The sequence below is a fragment of the Periplaneta americana genome, chromosome 12, assembly GCF_040183065.1.
Source record: "Periplaneta americana isolate PAMFEO1 chromosome 12, P.americana_PAMFEO1_priV1, whole genome shotgun sequence".
Classification (NCBI taxonomy): domain Eukaryota; kingdom Metazoa; phylum Arthropoda; class Insecta; order Blattodea; family Blattidae; genus Periplaneta; species Periplaneta americana.
In genome coordinates, this window is record NC_091128.1 from 14,243,187 (window position 1) to 14,265,114 (window position 21,928).

The 21,928-nt window shown below is 35.6% G+C and overlaps 1 protein-coding gene and 1 long non-coding RNA gene across 3 annotated transcripts in view; one reads left to right on the forward strand and one right to left on the reverse strand.

Moving 5' to 3' along the window:
- Positions 1-2,306: 2,306 nt before the first annotated feature.
- Positions 2,307-21,928, reverse strand: part of LOC138710184 (putative divalent cation/proton antiporter TMEM165) — a 150,700-nt gene continuing 131,078 nt past the window's right edge. Inside the window, exon 8 of the mRNA XM_069840818.1 lies at positions 2,307-2,378. Within this exon, the coding sequence (XP_069696919.1) occupies positions 2,322-2,378 (57 nt within the window). The 3' untranslated portion in view covers positions 2,307-2,321. The remainder of the gene's footprint in view (positions 2,379-21,928) is intronic.
- Positions 19,323-21,506, forward strand: LOC138710183 (uncharacterized). Of its 2 annotated transcripts, XR_011335148.1 has the most exons (6): positions 19,323-19,458; positions 19,658-19,716; positions 19,863-19,932; positions 20,669-20,730; positions 20,833-20,957; positions 21,368-21,506. It is a non-coding gene; the product is annotated as an uncharacterized lncRNA (long non-coding RNA). The 2 variants fall into 2 exon arrangements; XR_011335147.1 differs by having other exon boundaries at positions 20,669-20,957.

A 21,928-nucleotide genomic window follows, 5' to 3' on the forward strand; every position in this document is an offset into this window, starting at 1 on the left:
CATAATCACAATTCTCACTGCTTACAATTATGTGACACAAATATGTTACATGACCTTTACAATATGTTTGCTGTAATTTCCATACAACATGTTCGTTTTATTGTCATTGCTTGATGGACAGAACTTACAGCGTTCACGTTTTACAGTTTTTTCTCTTGTAGACTCTGATGCCGGTACTGTAGTCACAATTTTAGTTTTTTTAATGTTCTTGACAATTCTGATTGCTTCCTCTGTTCTTGAAAAGTGCTTTCTTGATTAAATATGTTCCTTTGTCAGTGATTTTTCAAGTTCCTCTAAGAATAATCTCCTTCTAGTCAATTTATTTGCATTCCAATTTGAGTCTATCGAAGTTCACAAGACATACGCATTGTAAGCAGATACATCAAGAATGTTGTAAAAAAATATCACTGGCAATCTGTTTGTTTTTCTTTTGCAAGTATATGTATATGTTACTTGGTCAAGTGTGTCTACAGCCTCTTTGGATGCATTATAATCTAAAATCATTTGAGGTGTCTTATCATTCCTGTTGCTGTCTTCATTGTGTGAAGATGCAGTGTACTCATTAGCACAACTTTTTGTTTTCTTTGGGATACAATTGACCACAGTAATATCGTTTGTGAAGTAGAATGAAGAGCTATGTACTTCCTTGTTGTTCATTTGCTGTAGAAGTTCTGGCTTATTTTTCCGTATAGTCCCCAACATTGTCATTTTCTTTCAAGAGTATTGTTCCAAATTGTAAGAAGTGAAAAATTTGTCACAAGTTACATTTTGACCCCTTAGGTTACTGGAAAGATCACACACTACCCTCATACCCTGACTTTTTTCTGATGGTACATATTCTTTCCCTGTATAAACTTGTCCTACCAATGCATATGAAGTTTTGCTGTCACAAAGCGTCCATATTTTTATTCCGTATTTCGATGGTTTGCTGGGAATATACACCTTCAGTGGACAGCGACTTCAAAATCCTACTAACTGCTTGACTGTTATATTTTCGCCACGATTGAAGAATTTAGGAAGGACCTCCAGATATTTCTCCCAAATTCAACGAATAGCAGCAAGTTTATCAGTGCGTCTTCGTTATTCTCTAGTAGATTTATTATCAAATCGAAAGACACGCGATATCTTGCATAAGGTTTCAAATAACATAGTTGCCCGCAAAATGTTTCTGCCCGTTTTCTGATCCCACAAAATTTTGTTCACTCCCCATGAGATCGAGTAACACCAGCAAGAAGCAAGAGTCCTACATAAGCCTGGAAATCAATACAGTCGATATTTGCCCATTTCTGGTCATAAACTCGCCGTCCTTCTATGTTTGGCATCTATATTATTTCATTATGGTAGCATACCTTGTAAAAACCTGGTGTAGTCTTGATGAGGTTCGAGGCAGAAAGATGGCCCTGTTGTGGAGGTGGATTCAACTTCCATTCTATAGCTTTATTCTTGAAAGAATTGACTGAACAATATTGACTGGTTGTCGACTGTCAAAATTGTCATCATTTTCACTTTCAGATTCATAATTTACATTATCTTCAAATTCTGAAACAAACTCTTCACTGCCGGAGGAATTCACGATTGATACTAACTGAGCATTACTCAGTGGTCTTTCCGTCATGGTGTCTGAACTCAAACTGAGAAACAACATTGAAATATTTATCCACATAAAATGTAAGAGTTTAGAAGGAATTCATTCAGAAAACAACAGGAAACCAGTCCATTGTTGTAAATTAGTGTATCTGATTGTTGGCAATAATTCAATTTCTACTCATTATAATAAAAGCATGATAGAAATTCTTGAAAAATGTTAATACCACATCAGAAAATAATAAAAGTTTATGTTGGGTCATATTGACCCGAACATTACATAAGTAACAATTACAGATTATGACAAATCTATTTGAAAATTTTAAATTATTTTTGAATCACAAATCCATATTGCATTGTTAGACAAAGTCACCGAGTCTCATAAGCATATCTCACTATTTCAAGATAATATTAAGAAAACAATATTCACTTCGGGTCATATAGACCCGAACAGAACAGCAGGGTTAAAAGCCATTTGTAAGTAAGTAAGTAAGTAATCCTGACTTTGACTCATTTCATATCAAGATCAATAAACAACCTCCTCTCTTTCCAATCCACACCAATTTGCTTCAGGATTCCAATCAGTTTACTCAAATGTACTCTGTCAATTGCCTTTTCTAAGTATTTCCTTATTTAAAAGAAGAATATAAAGATCAAACTATGTACGAACAGTAACTTTCAGGTTTTAAAAAGACATTAAAATACTTCAGAAGAACAAGATGTATAAAGATGTCCACTTACTTGTATGAAGAGTTAGGTTTGAAAATGCTTCGTTTAAGTTTTTCAATTTCAAGCTGAAAGAAGTTTGAACAATCCTTTTAATGATTTTTGACACTTGACTTCGTACAAATAAATACTTTTTAAATGAAAAGTATTACTTATTTTTCAAATACCGGTATCTGCCAAATTAACTAAAACAAGTTAGACATTATCAACAAACTAATTAAATTACAAAAAAGAACAAATTTTTATGCCAAGATTTATTTTATAATTTCTATCTCAATATGATATATTTATGTACCGGTAATATTTTTTTAAATTGATCTTCTAAGTGTTAGACAATTTTTTGTAGTTTTCCACAAATTAGGATGCACAGACTTTGAGTATTTTAGTATTCCCTGATTCTATTTCTTTTCGCGAACGGATGGTGCACTAGAAACAACTTTTTTGATAACAGGGATGCCAAATCGCGTATTTTCAAGAAACATCGAAATAAATTTTCGCTCAACACAAAACTACCTTAGTTTCTATGCATTTCATACAATGAGAAAAAGAAAGTGTATGCAACAAACAGAGTGGAAGGAGAAGAAGAAAAATATCACTAGAGTAACGTCTAACTCAGGTGACTGTACATCAGCAGAATAACTATCAGAAATATATTATAACATGCTGCTGTTAACTGAAGGGGTGAGACTGACATAGTCCAGAGCCATACTTTTAACAAAAATGGCTTTTTGTGCGAGTTCATTTCTTACACATAAGGAGAAGCTACTATTAAAATATTATAAAAATTACTCAACAAATCACGCAAATATACACCGAAGAAATTATGATACCGCACCTAATAGCACTGGAGAGCATATACTTTTAACATGCTCTCCTGTAAAACATTGTCTGTATGGCTTAGAAGTACATCATTCTCACCTCTTCAACTGTAGCATAAAGTTGCAAATTTTCGAATTAGTAAACACGACCTCTGTATCACTGTTATTAAGTAACATTACAAAATAAAGAACTCATCTTCAGAAAAGAAAAAGAGGGGATAACAAAACAAGCTACAAATAAATACATACTTCCATTAATATGTAATCATTTAAGATGCAAAGAAACCATGTCCGGTACTCATACTGTTCTTGCACTCTAGCGAAAAGGTCTCAGGCAGCTGTTAAATACCTAAATTCGAACAAGGTTTCTTATATGTTTTGGCCTCTGTTCAAAAAACAAGCCTTGAGATGGAATCCATAATGCCAACAAAATACGAGGAATACAGAAAACAAGGAAGAGAAATAAAGAAAATTCGACACAAAAGGCTGATAGAGCTTTCTCACTCTTACCAAGAACAGAGTGCAGTAAAAGCATTTTGTCCAAGCCCTTTGCTTCAATGGAAGACAGAGGACATATGGTACAAGCAAATACTCTCTAACAATAATATTGGAAAGCTTTCCTATTTAGCATTGCAAGCGGTGGTGAAACGTGACTGTGCTGCCATCTAGCAGCTTGAAATGTTCATACACTTCTTGCAGCATGCTGGGTTATGTGAGGAAAGGCGGAGAGGTGTGTATTTGATGTCAATAAGAAAAGTAAAGCAATAGTATAATTTGGAGTCACTTTGTTCACGACATTTTAAATTAATAACAAGTTACAAAAGTTATTACAATAGAAATTAATTTACACAAGAGAGAGAGAGAGAGAGATATTGGGTTATTTTACGACGCTGTATCAACATCTAGGTTATTTAGCGTCTGAATGAGATAAAGGTGATAATGCCGGTGAAATGAGTCCGGGGTCCAACACTGAAAGTTACCCAGCATTTACTCGTATTGGATTGAGGGAAAACCCCGGAAAAAACCTCAACCAGATAACTTTCCCTGACTGGGATTCGAACCTGGGCCTCCTGGTTTCGCGACCAGACGCGCTGACCGTTACTCCACAGATATGGACTAATTTACACAATTCTCGCATTTTTAAATGTATATGATTTAGTTACAGGTCTACATTAGGGTGTCCCTTTATTTTCCGACTTCAACATTTTTTTATGCTTACCCTCCAATTTTGTTTGAATGACTCTGAAACAAAATTTTGTTGTGATTGAAGAATTGTAATCTGTGCCGACTGGAGTGCGAACTCGCATGAAGAACATGTCTGGACTTGTTACACTGAGTCAGGCCTCGGCCTGTCAGTACGTGCAGTACAGTCAGTTCTTCATATGTTATTGGTTGTGTCGCACATGTTTTCGAGTCGCTACTCTAACATAATGCCACAACAATTACGCAGTACCATGGAACATGTGTTTTTTTAATAGGCAATATAAAACAACAAATAACTGGACACAAATTAACATCAAATAGACAAGTGCTGGAAGTTTTATTTTATAACGGGAGGTAAAATTAACTCTTAGTGAAAGTGCTAATCTTGTGATTCGTGAGTGAAAGCAAGAATTCCGACAAGAGCTATTCAGCATTGTTCACAAAAAAACTTATCAACTTGCATTTGGTGTGGAAAAAATTGCAAAAAAAAACGCAAAGAAGTGTGCAGACATTTTTAAGCGCCAAGAAGAGGAGTTTTAGCAGCATAATATTAGGGCCTGCAGGGCCTGCAATGCAAGCGGGTCTCTGGTTTTAAGGGGTTCTGCAAACACCACGCAAAAAAAAGACGGAAAAAACCACAATCAATTGCAGTCTGTATATAACTGGCCAGATCACTATTTACGTTGGTTTCATAGAATCAGACTATGTTGTTGAATCCAGCACAGCTGTAAACAATGCTTGCCTTGTGCCCTTGTCGACTGCCATGTTGTATAACATGTACACGTGGTGTGCACCATCAATCTCAGGCCTCACAAAAAAACAGCGCAAAGTTATTTTATCATAATCACAACAATGAAAATTGATACCAAAATATCATATTTTAGTTATAAAATTGTATGAGCATTTTCTTGATGTATGATGAACCTGAGATAATTTTATGCACATTTTTTCTGAACATTTAACTTTTGTTATAAATTTATTCGATAATAATGGAATGGGTTTTTTGTTAAAATTTATAATGCCAATAATTATTCAATAAGACGTTTATGTAGTAACAATCAGTCAACTTTACTCAGTTTCTAATGAGCTGTCTTTGCAGGAAGTTAATAATGTCAGTTGTGTGGTCGGTATGATATTTTTCCAACTTTATTTGAACTGTTTTTCATTTAATTTTGTTCGTATATTTTTCTGTGTTTTAATCGAGTAAATTATTATTAGATAGTATCGACAGTACAGTACTGTAGTTAATGAAAAAATGAAACCATTTAAAGTTAAGTACGAACATCTAAGTGATGCACAGAAAAGAAAGAAGAAGCGAGAGTTAAATAAAGAAACAAACAAATTAGTGAAAATAAGTAATTTTTTTCTCTTCCTGGTCTTAGTAGTAGTGCTAGCTCAACAGTTACAGATGTTTGCGGTGCCACAAGTGAGTGCGCGTCTGAAGTGAAAAGTGTTATAGAAATACTGTAGATGTTAATAAAGACAGCAATTGTGAAAGCATTGGCAAAAAAGAAGATTGTAACAAAATCGCCTTAAATGTAATATCACAGTTGAAGAGTATTCAAATGATCGTGCAGATCATGAGTTACAAGTAGATAATGAAACTAAAAAGTTGTTTGTTAGACAAAATCCTTATCAGTCAGAGGCAGTGGGCCCTTTTCATAAAGGTCATAAGCAGGATAACAGATCCTTTTCCACCAAATAGGCCTATTATGATAAATTCACATTGACAGGGCAAAGAATTAGGAGAGAATGGCTGTGTTATTCAATTAAAAATGGCTCTGTTTATCATAAACTGTGTTGGCTCTTTGGATAGCAGAAGTCGTCTTCAGCTTGGAGGGAAGGAGTCAGAGATTGGAGATGGTTAACCAAAAGTACAGTGCGACACGAAACTAGTTACACACATTTGAACGCATGCGTCGTTTTCAATTTGTGGCATAAGAAAAACACAGTTGACGCAGGTATGGATTCAGAACTAAAGAAAAGTGAAAACATATGGAAACAGGTCCTTAAGCATACTGTGAATGTGATGTTAACACTGACATCCAATAATCTAGCTTTTTTGGGGGGCATAGGGAACAAATTGAAAAATCAAACAATGGAAACTTTTTAGCAATCATCGAACTTCTCCTGTATTACGTGATCTCATACATAAACCAAAATATACACAGAAGTACCTAAGCCCTTCTATTGAAAATGAATTAATAAACGTTTTATCCGTGCAGTTGAAAAATAAATTATTAATGACATTAAAGCTGCCCCATTCTTTTCAATAATTGCAGATACAACACAGGACATAACAAAAAAGAACAATTAAGTCAGATATTTAGATACGTTACAGTTTCACATGATGTAACTGGAAATTTTTGTGACGTGAAGATAAATGAAAGCTTCTTAGGTTTTCGCGAAATAAAAGATCAAAGTGCATTAGGAATAGAGAAGGAAATACTCTGTGCAATAGACGAACAGGGACTCTTATTAACTAAGTGCTGTGGTCAGGAGTATGACGGTTGTGCCAATATGTCAGGCATATACAAAGGTGTCAGAACGAGAATTGAACAAAGACAAAGAACTGCAAAATATGTACATTGTGCAGTGCATAATTTAAATCTAGTACTTAACGATACTGCATGTGGAATTCAAGAAGTTGAATCCTTTTATGACACTGTGGAATTGTTGTATCTTTTCTTCAGTCATAGTATTAAAATATGGGAACATTTGGTAGCTTTTTATACCTTTAAAAAACTTTTCCCAACATGTTGGTCTTTGAGATACCAGTCTGTTAAAGCCCTGCGTTATGCTTATATCGATGTACTTAAGGTTCTGTCAAAATTAATATTGATCAGAGAAATTTAAATTCATTTTTCAGATAGTGTTGCAATCAAAGATTATAGAATGTACTAATTTAGCATCACAAATTATGCAATCGGAAAATGTAGAGCTTGATAAAGAGTGTCTCTTATTCAGAATGCAGCTGATAATTTAGCCTGCTACCGAAATAATTTTGATGAAGCAATGTAATCAGCTACATCTCTGGCAAAGGGCTGGGGCATCCAAGCACAATTTGAAAATAAAAGCATTCAAAAAGTGAAAAAACATTTTGATGAATTGTGTCAGGACAAGTGGCTTGTAGATCCAAAGATATATTTCAGAACCACTGTTTTCAATGGCTGTTTGGACATAATTGTAGCCAAATTAAAGAACAGACTTGAGGGTATGCATAATTTTAACCATTTGTTCAAAATTATTTCCCCTAAATTTCTAAATTCTGCTTTCTACAAAGAGACTCACAATGCAGCACTGATTCTTCAAAATGAATATGAGGAAGATTTATCCAGTAAACTCCCAGACCAGATAATACGAGGGTTATTCATAAAGTAACTTCCGTTTTTTTTTTTTTTTTTACAAACCTGTGAATGACGTTACAGAATTCGGTTACAATACGTTTGAAAGGATACACACTAGATCATTTTTCCACATAGTTTTCAGTCACATTGAGACACTTGTCGTAGTGTTTGACGAGCTTTGAAATTCCGCAATCGTAGAATTCGGCCGCCTGCAACTGAACCCAACCTACGACGCTGGTATTCAACTCTTCTTCATCATCAAAGCACTTCGAGCCAATCCACGTCTTCATGTGCATGGGTGTGCTGCTCCCGAAGATTTGAGCTACCAGAAACTTTCTGCCAGATGGGTGCCTAAACTCCTTTCTGAGGAACGAAAGCCTCAGCGATGGAAGCAGCAGTCCTTTCTTGAGCATTACGAAAGAGAAGGTGATTCTTTTCTCGGTCAGATTGTGACAGGAGATGAGATTTGGGTGCGGTATGTGAATGCAGAAACAAAGCTTCAATCAATGCAGTAGAGCCATACTCACTCCCCCCCCCCAAAAAAAACCACAAAGTGTTGTCAAACACTTTCCACGAGGAAACTCATGGTAACTGTCTTCTGGGACAGAAAAGGAATTTTGCTAGTGGAGTTCTTGGAGAGGAATGCCACAATTAACGCTCATTACTGTAACACACTAACAAACTTGAAAAGGGCCATTCAAGACAAACGTCGTGGCATGTTGAGTCTGGGGTGATTTTCCTGCATGACAATGTCCGGCCGCATACAGCGCGTCGTACTGCGACGAAACTGCAAGAGTTTAACTGAGAAGTATTGGATCACCCAGCCCAGATTTGGCGTCTAGCGATTACCATCTCTTCATGCACATGAAGACGTGGCATGGCTTGAAGCACTTTGACGATGACGAAGAGTTGAAAACTAGCGTCGTAGGTTGGCTTCAGTCGCAGGCGACCGAATTCTGCGATTGAGGAATTTCAAAGCTCGTCAAATGCTATAACAAGTGTCTCAATGCGACTGGAAACTATGCGGAAAAATAAACTAGAGTGTATACTTTCAAACGTATTGTAACCGAATTCTGTAACGTCATTCACAGGTTTGTAAAAATTAAACGGAAGTTACTTTATGAATAGCCCTCGTAGGTTTCAGAAACGCTCTGAAAAAATAAATATCCTCATTAACTTCTTTAGCTGACTTAACAAATCTATTAGTAATCGAAAATTCAGTCGTAGCTGCTAGCATTCCAGAGTTATGCACTGTATTTTACCTATATAACTATTCCAGTTACTGTTGCTCCGGCCGAATGATCATTTTCAAAGCTAAACTTACAAAGAACTATCTGCAGAATTCTATGACCCAAGACAGACTTCGTGAACTCAGCCTCCTCAGTATCGAATGTGAAAGGGTAGAGGAGGCCTGTACAAGGTTTGTGCTTTCCAATCCGGCTCACAGCTCATGAGCGGAATGCAGATACTGGCTGCGCTCTGTACGTATAAGGATGGACTGGAAGAAGGGGTGATCTCGTACAAAATGTACACAAGGTGTTCATGAAATGAATTCCCGTTCAGTGTTTACAAAACTATCTTGGACTATTATTAATTAATAAATAGGGGAGAGTTGGTCAAAATGGGATACTTAACACGGAATCTTCTATATTTCCTGTTGAAGTGATAGGAAACAATTCAATTTTTACTTATGAATCCACTATTCTATGTACTTTCATAATACATTTTGATTTTCACTTCTAATGATATAGCTAAAGTGGGAAAACAATTTTCTTGGAAAGTGCGCAAGTATCCCGTTTTCGCTGACTAGTTGGGTAAAACAGGATACTTATTTAAAATAAAGCAAATATTGTTAAGGAACTGAAAAAAATGTGTGTGTTTTTATTATAATGCATAATAAACACACCAAAAAATGTTTTGCATCACTTGTCAACTAGATCTTCAATAAAAGATAAAAAGAAGGAAAGCTAAGGAATGAAAATGTATTTATTTTTAACAATTGTTGACAAAAAAATAACAGTTTTTGACAAAATTATAGCAATGGTGTGGATGGCCAAATGGAAATTGAGTATTGGCTGGAGTACCAAATCTCTATCCTAGCAACTTCAATAGAGAGTAGTGCTTCCTCTTGCATTGATAATGCTTGGACTCTTCGTGGCATACTGTTTACCACCACATTTATCAACTGTTGATCCATTCTGTCCCATTCTTCAACAGCAACTCTGCATAGGTCTTCGAGATTGCGTGAGAGGTCAGGGCGCGCAAGAATGGCTCTCTTTAGTTGAACCCAGACATGCTCAATTGGATTCATGTCTGGAGAGCATGCGGGCCATTCAAACCTGGCAATTCCTTCAACATTATGAAAGTCATTGATAACAACCGTACGATGGATTCTGGAATTATCGTCCATAAACATTAATCCTTTTGCGAAGTGCTGATTAAACGGTGCTACTATGGCTTGAAGAATGTTGTTCCTATACTGTGGAGCCCTCAGCATTCCTTGGATCGACACCAATTTTTTCCGCGACCCCACATAATGCCACCCCAAAACATCACTAACCCACTACCTTACTGAATTTGATTGTAGGGGTGTCTGAGTCGTGCAACATTACCTGATTCTCTCCACACACGTTGTCGATGATTATCTGGCACAAGGCATATTCGGCATTCGTCCGTGAATAGAACCTTGTGCCAGTTTTGTACAGTCCATTGGTGATGATTTCTTGCCCAGGTGTAACGTGCCTAGGTGTAAGAGTTGGGCCTTGCCATGGACGTCTGGAGTGCAGTCTGCTATCATGTAATCGGTTTCATACAGTTTGATTGGATACGCATCTCCCTGTCGCAGTTTGAAAGTCATTGTTAATCATGCCAGCAGTATTCTCAGCGTTTCTCATGGCAATAATTCGCAGATATCGATCATCACATTCTGTTGTTGCCCGTAGACGACCACTATGAGGCAGGTCGTCGACAATACCTGGGTTTCGGAAGCGATTCCAGGTTCGTACCACATCACTCTGGTTCAATCCTAAGCTGCTCGCTACTTGCTTTATGATAGTCCTTCCTGACATGGAGAAACAATCCTCACACGGTTGAAGTTCGTAATTGACCGCCTTGCTATTGTTCAACCTCTTTAGAATGAAATAAAACTGTTTTACCCGGGGTTATTCGCTGAGAGATGAGATTTCTTGCACTTCTGTTTACATCTGTTTACTTTTTCAGTCGGTTTCTAGGGTAGACTTCAACTGTTTCTCAACATGGTTTACGTTTTTCAGACAGTTAAAAGGATAGCTTTCAAATGTTTTTTTTATGGATATTTCTTCAAGTGGAGCGTAAATACCACTTCTACAGGTGATGCAAAACTCTTTTTGATATATTAGTAGGACTAAAATAAGTATGTGAGCTTAAATGAAGAATATCAATTAATTATACTTAAGGTCTATCCTGTTTGTTGACATTGATTCATAGTCCTATTGCAGAATTTTTCATTTACGAAGGTTACAGTAGAATTATTCGCAGTCTTCCGATTCTATACTACTGCATGCCTGACGAGCCCATTCTTGGCATTGAGTACACTTATTGCATCATCCCTCTTCAGATTTTGAATTACAGAATTCGTTGTCTTCATCCTCTTCTTCCTAACTACTGTCATTGTTGGTTGTCATAGCGAGAACATATTCAATTCAGAATTTAAAGTGAAATCCCACATATGCAATGCAAGTTGGATAAAACGGGATACTATCCTGTTTTACCAAACCATAGGGTATCCTGTTTTGTCCGACTAGGAGTTGTAAAGAAAAACATGGCATCACAACAAAACGGTAAAAGTTACAGGGGTTTTCTTTACAAAGAATTAAAGACTAATAATGTTTTATTTATATAGAGACTTACTCTTCAACTCTGCAAATTTAATCCCAGAATGTGCCCATTAAAATCAGTCGGAACAATTTAGTTACGCAGCTGATTTTAAACTTTTCTCTACACAACAAAAATTAACGTGTTCGTTCTGCATGTGAGCACTGCATAATGTCCCCTTCTAGTCTAAGAACAAAGTCCTCGCATCATTCGGTAAGTTGCAGCACTTTCCAACGAAATAAGTCGGGTATCCCGGTTTATCATACCATCCTGTTTTATCCAACTGTCCCCTAAATATTTATTTTACGGAAATAATAGAAATTCTATAGATACTTAAATGTGCAATATCATTTTGTTATATTTTTATTTATCACTACATGAAAACGGGGCTTTATGCTGTTGGCAGCTGAAAGGAACAGTAGGCCTACTGATCGTAATGAAACATCAGTTACAGATTTTCGATATTTGCCTTTATTAAAGTTCACAATAGAAAACAGTTGCTCACAAATATAAATTTTGAGCCAGACATAGCAATCATTTTCACAGTCAGCCTGTGTAGTCGTAGATATTATTGCTAAGGTTTAGTCATGTAAAACTCAACTAGGCTAGTAGTATTATTCAAACGGTCTTTAGTCCTTAGATCACATTGAAGGTCAATAAGTTCAAGTTGTAAATCGTTAAATGTTATGTTTTATTTAACGACGCTCGCAACTGCCGAGGTTATATCAGCGTCGCCCATGTGCCGGAATTTTGATCCTGTCGCATTTAAGCACACTTAAATGTTATGTATGACACTGTTTCAACTGGTGATGAAGGAATTTATTATAACTTTAAACTTCTTTCCAATTAAGACAAGATCTTGGAACCTAGAATTAAATTCATTTTGAATTTAAATTAATATTTGAACATAATCGTTTAACATTGCTTCATCACGAGCAGTTTCTATCGTTCGAAAGTGAGCCATATTACCTTCCCAAAACTGACTTACGAAAAGTGTAAGTTTGGACTGAAATCCCGTAATTTATTCAACACATCAACAATGAGCTGGCCTTTTCCCTGAAGAGAGATATTTATAAATTGTTGAAGATTAATAAATTCTAAAGTACCCTACCTCATGTAATAATGCAAACTTTCAACTCGTGAACCTTTCTACTGCGATCTTCACCAACAAAACCAACGTATCTCTATGTGTGACGCATTATATTATGTTTTCCTCTTTCTTTCAAACTTTTGTGGCAGATAAGTATTGACTCCAGCTGATGTGAAACAATAAGCATTCTCCCATGCATTATTGAAAGAATTTGCCTCATGATCACTTTTCCGTCTTTTAGATTCCTCCATTATGTAGCCGTAGATAGGCAAAGTGAAATAGCTACTGATAATACACACTACACCAGATAGCTGCGTGGGTTATCTTCTACCAATAGCAGGCATACGTCATTCCAACGTACCTTTCTGGCGAGCTGTTTGGACAGCTCTCCCGCTCCGAAGGAGCGGCCGCGCTCGATGGGCGCCGTTTGTGCACGCCTGGGCTAGAGCCATTGATGTCAGTGAAATCATCAATACCTTCGCATCACAGAAAGCACACTGCATGGTCCAGTTTTACTATAGTTCAAAGTGAGTACGTAAAGTTTTATTTATAAGTACAACAAATAGCACATAGTAGTACATGCTCATTGATAGGCCTAACCGCCTACTTAATTTGAATCACTATAGTATATATTAAATTAGTGGCGGTTGGTAACTTGAAATATAGGGGGTTGCATATTGTCGGTGACAGTACTTTTATACTCTTTAGCTGATGCGGCATTCTGCATGATCAGATTAAGCTGGCGCATAATAATGAACATAAGCTGCGTCTGTGTAAGTTTGCTAGACCAATGCTTGAGCACCACATAATGAGCCACTCATGACTGAAGCACCATCATAATACGTGTGAGCGATCAGTTTCTTGGGACAAGTTCCTAAATGACGATCAAGCTCATGTGTTATGCTTTTAGCCAAAGATGTTGCATCATGACCAGTAGGAACAATGAAGTCCTAGAATCTTTCAACAGGTTTGTTGTTTGGATATGTCTGTAAATAACCACCATCTGAAATTTGTTGGAGACATCACTTGTTTCATCTGCAGTAACAGCTAGAAAGTCCACGGTTTTTACCTGCCGTGAAATCTCATGACAGACTTCTAGCATAAACGCCGAAAGCTCGTTTTGAATGATTTTTGACGTCCCCTTGAAAACTGTTAAATTTTCTAGTTGGGTCTTTAGAGCGTTGTCTAGCTCAGCACTGAAATTTATGAGATCACGAAATATGCCTAGATTAGAAGACGAAACCATTTCATCGTGACTTCTCAGAGCTAATTCAAAGGAGTCACAGAATCTAATACAATTAATGGTGATATTTATCACGTTCAATGTTTCTTCTATAGGCACCGTCCAACTGAGCAACAATATTTACAATTCCCACGAAGGCTAAACTAAGGACATTTTTTATGTGGGTTGACGATGCCTCGTGTTTCTTAACCCTTTCATTTAGAAGATGCGCATCAATCATTCTTGTTTTAGTCCACATTTCTTCGCCACCAAATAACATACACGAAAAACAAAATAGAGCATTCTTGACATTGCAGATGCACAACCAATCAAGTTTTTCGAACATATTAGCATTAAAAATTCTGTTAAAAGTCCTACCCTTCTTAGAAATTACTTGCGAAATCTTAATAGCAGGTTGGTCTACCAAGCCTTTTTATTTATATTTTCGCCTCTAATGACCTAGATGAAAATGATTGATTGTAAACTATTAATGGAATTCATTTTGTACACTATTAATTACTTACTCTCTTATAATTAACACTTCAACAAGACAACAAAAACTCACACAACACCTGAAGCATAAAACGCGGTATAACGTACTATACAGTAGGGATGGGCGAAAAATAACGTAGCAGTTACTTTGTAACAGTTACTTAATTTTAACGGTTACAAAAATAACTTGGACACGAAATAACTAGTTACTCGCTGTTACACTGTTACTTTCGTCTGGATGTACTTCTGCAAAAGAAACTAGTTATAATAACGTCATTACGTAGTGTTCAACCGGTCCACGAGATAGCGCGGCATTACTAATGTGTTTCTCCATCTGGTTACAAAAATATCAACTAAGTCTGTTCCCTAAAGCAGAGCACAGAGCACGGTTTCGATCAGAGCCGAGAATGTGATATTTCACAATATTACTGTTATTAAATCTGTAAGAAAATATATTAAAAAGGGCTATACTCTTCATAAAATATTTCCACCAGAAGTGGAATGTGTATATGCAAGCTAAACCATCACAAAAATTAGTCATGATGAATAAATCAATTTAGTTTATTATATATCATAAGCTATTGATGTCCTTCTTAATAACATAAAGTTTTCAAATATTTAAAATAAACTATTATTGCATGATTTGTCGCATTAGGAACCTACTAATTTCATAGGTGGATCTAGCCTTTCAATATCGTGGGGGGGGGGGGGAGAAAGTTTGAGCTTGTTTATATAGGTACCGATAAAACTACTTTAAATTATTTCTTAGACTTTGTCTACACTTCTATAAAGTCGTCATATCTTATCCTTTTACAATGCTTTCACGGGCGTAAGCAAGTGGGTAGGTCAGGGAGACGCTTTGGCTTCCTAAATCTCAAAAGAAAATTTAAAAAATATATGTTAGCACTGGATAAATACAAAAAGTAAACTGATAACAAGGTACATTTTAGAAAACCTGTCTAATATTAAAATGAAACTATGTGGCACAATTCCATACTATTCAGTTACTATCCCCCCCCCCCACCGTTCTGAAGTCCCCAACATTGTACCACAGCCAGGGATGTGCTGGAGGGCACTCGCAAAGGCTCGCGCAAGCCCTTTGTTAAATATTTATATTGGTTCCAAGATCTTTGTTAAAATAACTCGCAAGGAAAAATTAATCAAATAAACGCATTTTTTCTAATTTAGGTAACCAGCTACTATTCTGGATTCTGCTAAAGAGATCGCTTGAAAATACAGGAATTTAGTGTTTTTTGCACTGCTTGTTGGAGACTCTCTATAGCTAATTATGATTTCCGAGATTTCGTGGATAACTTAATAGGAAAAATTGCCCTTTTGTCATTCACTACAGCCAAAGCCAAAATAAATCACGAATTCCATCACCATTAGCAGTGCGGAAGCTGTAAGAGACTTCAGTGTAATGAATGACATTATCACTGTGAAAGAAGTAGCTTACAATCTCCCACTTGTCAAGTTTAATGACAATTAAACTATCGGCAAATCTATGAAATAATGGGAGAGGTTCCAGTTTGTGCTATCCTGTTTGAGAAATCATCGCATCGGTGGAGCTATTCTGAAGATCAAGAGTTATTTATTATTATTATTATTATTATTATTATTATTATTATTATTATTTTGTTCGCGATCCCCCATTAATAGCTGTGCGGATACTCAGGTGGCCGCGGACCTCTGGTAGAAAATCACTGATTTACGCTATATGCGTGTTTATTATAATAAATAAATTCATAATGTACATAATAGGCCTATTTGAGGTATAATATGATTCATGATTGTGTGTTAAATAACAGTCGATTCTGTGGCGTATTGGTGATGATGATGATGATGCTGATTATTATTATTATTATTTTGTTCGCGATCCCGCAGTAATAGCTGTGCGGATACTCAGGTGGCCGCGGACCTCTGGTTGAAAATCACTGATCTACGCTATATGCGTATTTATTATAATAAATTAATTCATAATGTACATAATATTTTAGGTATAATATGATTCATGATTGTGTTTCTTAAATAACAGTCGGTTCTGTAGCGTATTGATGATGATGATGATTATGATTATTACTATTATTATTATTATTATTATTATTATTATTATTATTATTATTATTATTGTTGTTATTATTATTATTATTATTATTATTATCTCGATTGCCTAAATATTGGTGAGGCCCAGTATGATATCTACATGCAGAGTGGCAGTTCTACTTTTGAGTGTAAAAAGTGTGCGAGTGCAAGGAAATCAACACATGGGGACAACACGCCAGTACGTCCTACTGCTCCAGGTGAGAAGAAGGTGATCTCACCTACACTTTCACCTACAAAAAAAGTCGTTTCACCTTCAAGGAATCTCAACCTACTGAGCTTGCCTTCAGTCGATTCACTCTCCGTCCAGGTTGAGACTGTTCGACTAAATAGTGTGAACATTCTGGACACAGTGAGCGACATTTTGGAATACGTGAAGAGTCTCCAAAAGGAGATGATAGAACTTAAGAACGAAAATGCGACTCTGAAAATTCAGGTGGCCGAAATTTTGGTGATAACTAATTCTAATGTACTTACTAAAAAGGGAAATGTCCCTTCTGAATCAATGCAATATGAATCTGTGCAAGCTAAGGGCCCTAGGAAGTCTTACGCTGAACTTGCAAATGAAAATTCTATCCTAAATGTTCAAATGGCAGAATTGTTATCAAAGGGGTGCTGCCCCCCTAAATCATCTCAGAGTAATTCATCTCATAGTATTTCTTCTGTGGGTCAGTCTAATGATCCCATTAAGAAATCATATAGCAAGGTAGTGTCTGTGAACAAAGCTGCTGACAATTTGCATACTTGCAATTCTGATGTGTCAGCAACAAGGAAGTCTGTGTCAACAACTCCTCCTGCTACTGATAGACATAACAATATTGAACTGAATCAGGCCAATGCTTCAACTTCTGCCAACGTATCTGATGGTTTTCAATTAGTTACTCGCAAAAAATATAAAAAAAAAGAGAACCTAAAGTTGGAACATTGGCCATGAGTAGCATTGAAATGGCCCCTGAGAGAATTAAAACTAAATCTCTATTTGTTTCGAGATTTAGTTCCAAAGTCAACACAAACAGTATAGAGGACTCCCTGAAGAATCAACTTCAGCTAAGATCTCTTGCTGTAACTAAACTAAAAACCAAATATCAATCATATTCTTCCTTTCACATCACTGTTGATGTGAGGGATTTCGATTCCATTAACAAACCTGAAGTTTGGCCTGCTGGTTGCCTAATTGCACCATTTTATGGTAAATTAAAGCCTGAGCAGCACTTTGCGCATTCTGCTAATTCGAACTCTGTTGATTCTCAGGGAAATGCCTCTTAGTCTTAGTCTTGCTCGCTCTCATTTTCAATGTTCAGTTCTATTAATCATCTCGAGATTTTCTACCAAAATGTTCGTGGACTTAACACTAAAGTTGATGAAATTTTTCAGAATATAGTGAGTAATAATGATCTCATTATCTGTCTCACAGAAACATGGTTATCTGAGTCAGTTATTAATTCTAATTTATTTCCAAATAACTATACTATGTTTCGTGCTGATAGACTGTTTGAAGACACTAACAAAAAAAGAGGTGGTGGTGTCCTAACAGCGATTAGCAACCAGTTACCTTTTACTAGAAGGCGTTTTGACTTAGTGAATGCGTTTGGGTTGAACTTAGGGCCTGTACTACGATCGCCTGTTAAAGCTCCAGATTCGTATACTCCAGTTTAGCAATCTGGAAGTTAAATATTTTGTTCTGTACTACCAGCGGATTTTAACTGCAGGATTGTTATTCGGAAGAAATAGTAACATTTTTATTACGTTGGCAATGAAGTTACTGAAAATGTAGTGAAATTTATTGCGTTGGTATACCTTTCCCCGCGTATTTCATGTTTATGTTCCGTGTTTTTATGGTACCATTTATTTTGAGGTTTTATTGTAAGCATTATTGTTATTATTTATTATAATACTGAAGCTCCAGCCAAGAAAATAACAGAGTGAAGAACAGAAAATTACACATACTGTATGAAGAAACTTTACATGGAAGCAAAAGGTAAGATTTTAAAGGTTATGTTTCTTTTCGAATAGTAATAATTCCTACAATATGATAGTATTTTGGTTTTAATTAGTAGGCCTAAAGAGGACGGGTGCGGGTTCCAGCAAAAGTGCGTTTTTCTCCATAATCATTGTTTTATTCATGTGTAACTGCACAAGAAGTGTAGGTGGCAATTATTTTTGTATTGTAATTAATATTAAGTGTGCTTTCAGTTTGTTGTATAGCCTACATTATTAGTGAATAGGGCCTATTTCGGTAATTTTTTTTAGAAATAGTGTACTCACGGCTTCAAATCATGGATCGAAGGCATAGTAACTCGTTTAAAAAGAAAAGTTCACTGATACTGATAATAATGAATGATGTTTTTGGCCTGGAATTTCTAACCAACATTAGTACAGCAAGGTACACTGTTCCTAGCAAATTACCAATATTTCAGTACGTTAGGCCTACGTATTTTACTGTTAGTAAATGGGCGGATATTTTGTGTTAGGCCTATAATACCATTCGATCACAGATAGGGCCTAACATTATTCTTTAAAAGAACAGCATGAGGTGGAGAGACGTTTCCACTAAAATGCAATATCTGTTGCTGCTACCAGTTCGACTATAATCACTCGCTGTAATGCACATTCAACACCTCGTAAAATAACACAGAAACAGAAGATATTAAGTTTTTTCCAAAGTTTCTATGTACAGTATAGTCATATGTTTGATATTGTACTGACAATCGTCCATTAAAAGCTCTTGCTTATTTAGGTATAGAAACTTAGATAAGGGAAAAAGAGAATTACAGTAGATCTTCTAATGTTGTAGGTTGCATACGGAATTAACCTAGTTTTACTTCCTTTTTAGTAATATAGAATGAAGCATGGGAAGAATATAGAAACATCAGCACAAATACAAGGACCTGAAAGCAGCTGAGAAGCAAATTTGAATTCTTGGAAAAGAACACAAAGAAAATTGCTGCTGCAGAGAGACAATGCAGGCTGCAAACAATTGGAGCCCCTCCAACTGAAGCAAAACCAAATCCAAACTTAGCCAAGGTAAGTGATTTAATTCTCCTATCAGTTGAGTGATTTCTCAGTGATTTTTATTCATATTCAATGCATAAGTTCACTTATATGTTAATTTATACAATTATTACATAATAAGCAGAGGAAATTGTATAACACAAGTTTGAATTCTTTTTATTTATTTATTTATTCATTCACTCATTTATTTATTTACTTACTTTTGTTACAGCCGAAGTAGTAACTAAACCAAGTTCCACTGATACCAGTGCAGCTAATAACACGAATGAGGTTAGTGTGTAAGGAATTAAGAGTCAGAAGAAGAAATGATGAGCTTTAGAGATAAAAAAAAATATTAGATTCTTTAAAATTGTTATACAAATTTAATTTAATGTCGGTATTACATTATAATACTATTATTTCTTTTTTATTTACAGTACAATTCAGGTTCACAGTGCAATTCTTTAGTTTTTGAAGTGAAACTGGACATCCCAACAATATCTCCAGGTAATTTGATTTATACTACAAAACGTTCTTTCACATTCTACGTATGATCCTTACTTTTACAATCTGAAATAGCTGTAACATGTAAACACATTTTCAGCCAACATGTTGAAAATAAAACTAACACACATACTATATGAAATCTGCAGCAAGCAGTAGATAAATTAGATGCAAAAGTTAAAAAGAAAAATGTTAAAATATAAATTGTACATAATGATGAAATGGTCACAAGAAATGGATGTCATAAAAACTAAACATCATTGTATTATAATATTATGTGGGATTTGAGTGGGAATTTGAAATTTATAAATATAGGCCTAAAAATAGAAAGTACACTAAACTGAAGAATTTATTTTGAGATTTCTCTGTAATGGGTTTGTAATTAGATTAGGCCACATTATGTTAAGTTGTATTTCAATTTTACTGTGAGGATTCTCACTTTGAAACTTGTGAATGATTTCTTGTGTACAGAAAAACTGAAAAATATCTTTTCATAAGGTAAAACAGAAACTGACTACACTCTATTTACAATAGAACTATTTGCTTGGTTTTCTCTCTCTCTTTTTTATTGCAGCTTCACTTTCTTATTGTTAAAAATGAGTTTGGATTAATAGCACGTTAGAAAATACAATACTGTTACAGCTGCTGACTTTGAAGTGTCCACACATTTATGATAAAACATCATCTTTCTCCAGAATTAAATATCTTAAGAATTAATTCCACTCTTAAAATATTACAGAGTCAGCTGGTGCAGCAGATGAAGGTCTTCCACTGTACGGGTATTTACACAGTGTAATGAAAGTAAGTTTTAAGTGAAATTACTGGTTTATTCAGTGTAGGTAGTGTAGGCTAAACTCAGAAAGATCTGAATATAAGCATATATCCCTCTCTTAAATATTTCAGCTGATAATGGGATAACAGCTGATCGAGTTACACCCCAAGGATGCTTAAAAAAAAAAAAGAAAGAAAAAGCAAGCCTCTGAGGAATGTATTAGCCACATTGAAAAATCTTTCTCCATCTGTGAACTGTAAGTTTAATGTTGACTTAATTATACTTGAGATGTTAGAAATTCATGAACTTCAGTACTATTACAGTGATTTCCTTAAAAAATACATTAGTTGAAAGTTGGATGCTAACATTATAACATAGAATGATTTGAAATAAAAGTAAGTCATATCCTCATGTTTGCAAAGAGATGGGGTTTGGAATATCAAAAGTAAGATTTGGAGTTTTTACATTACTTTTTCCTCCTCTTTAATGGGTGGTCTATCTACAAAGACATCTTCAATTAGTGGCAGAAAGTAAATGCTACAATAATCACCTATTCTTTATGTTTTAACAAAAAATATGTTTAATTTTGTTGCCCAATTTGTTTGACCTGGATGACTGGGAGATTACTTCTTCTCATCCTTCTAATGGAGTGATAATCTCTTGCAGCTGTTCTTGATCCCTGTGGTCTCTGGCCTCTGCTTTATCTGCTAGTCTTCAGGATTAGGTTCGAGTCAGGTGATAATTATTAGCTAATCTAAGGTTTCTGGTTGGGTTCGGGTCTGGTTCAGATCAGGCCGAGATGGGCCGGGCCTAAGAATTATGGCCCGTGCAGATGTCTAACAAATGGGGCTTATAGCTGAAGTTGGCTCTGCCACAGTTTTCCAAGTTTTGTGTATTTGCATATGTATTTGTGTTGTGTTTAATTACAGTTACTATGTACTCTTATGTATTAGCCTGTATATTATTAATTTGTAAATATGACATGTACCATAGCATATATAATGAGACAGTGGATGTAATAAATGATTATGCTTATTGTGTCTCCTGAAAAATGTCGTGTTTTGTTCACACAAAATAAATAAATAAATTTTTAATTTAATTGCAGCTATAGTGCATCTCTCTTGTTTTAAGTACACATTCACAGAGTACCTGAATACAATTGAAGCGTCAGCTGGAACAACGTTGTAAGTTACAAAATTTTCATTCGGTGTGTTTCCATGTAATAAT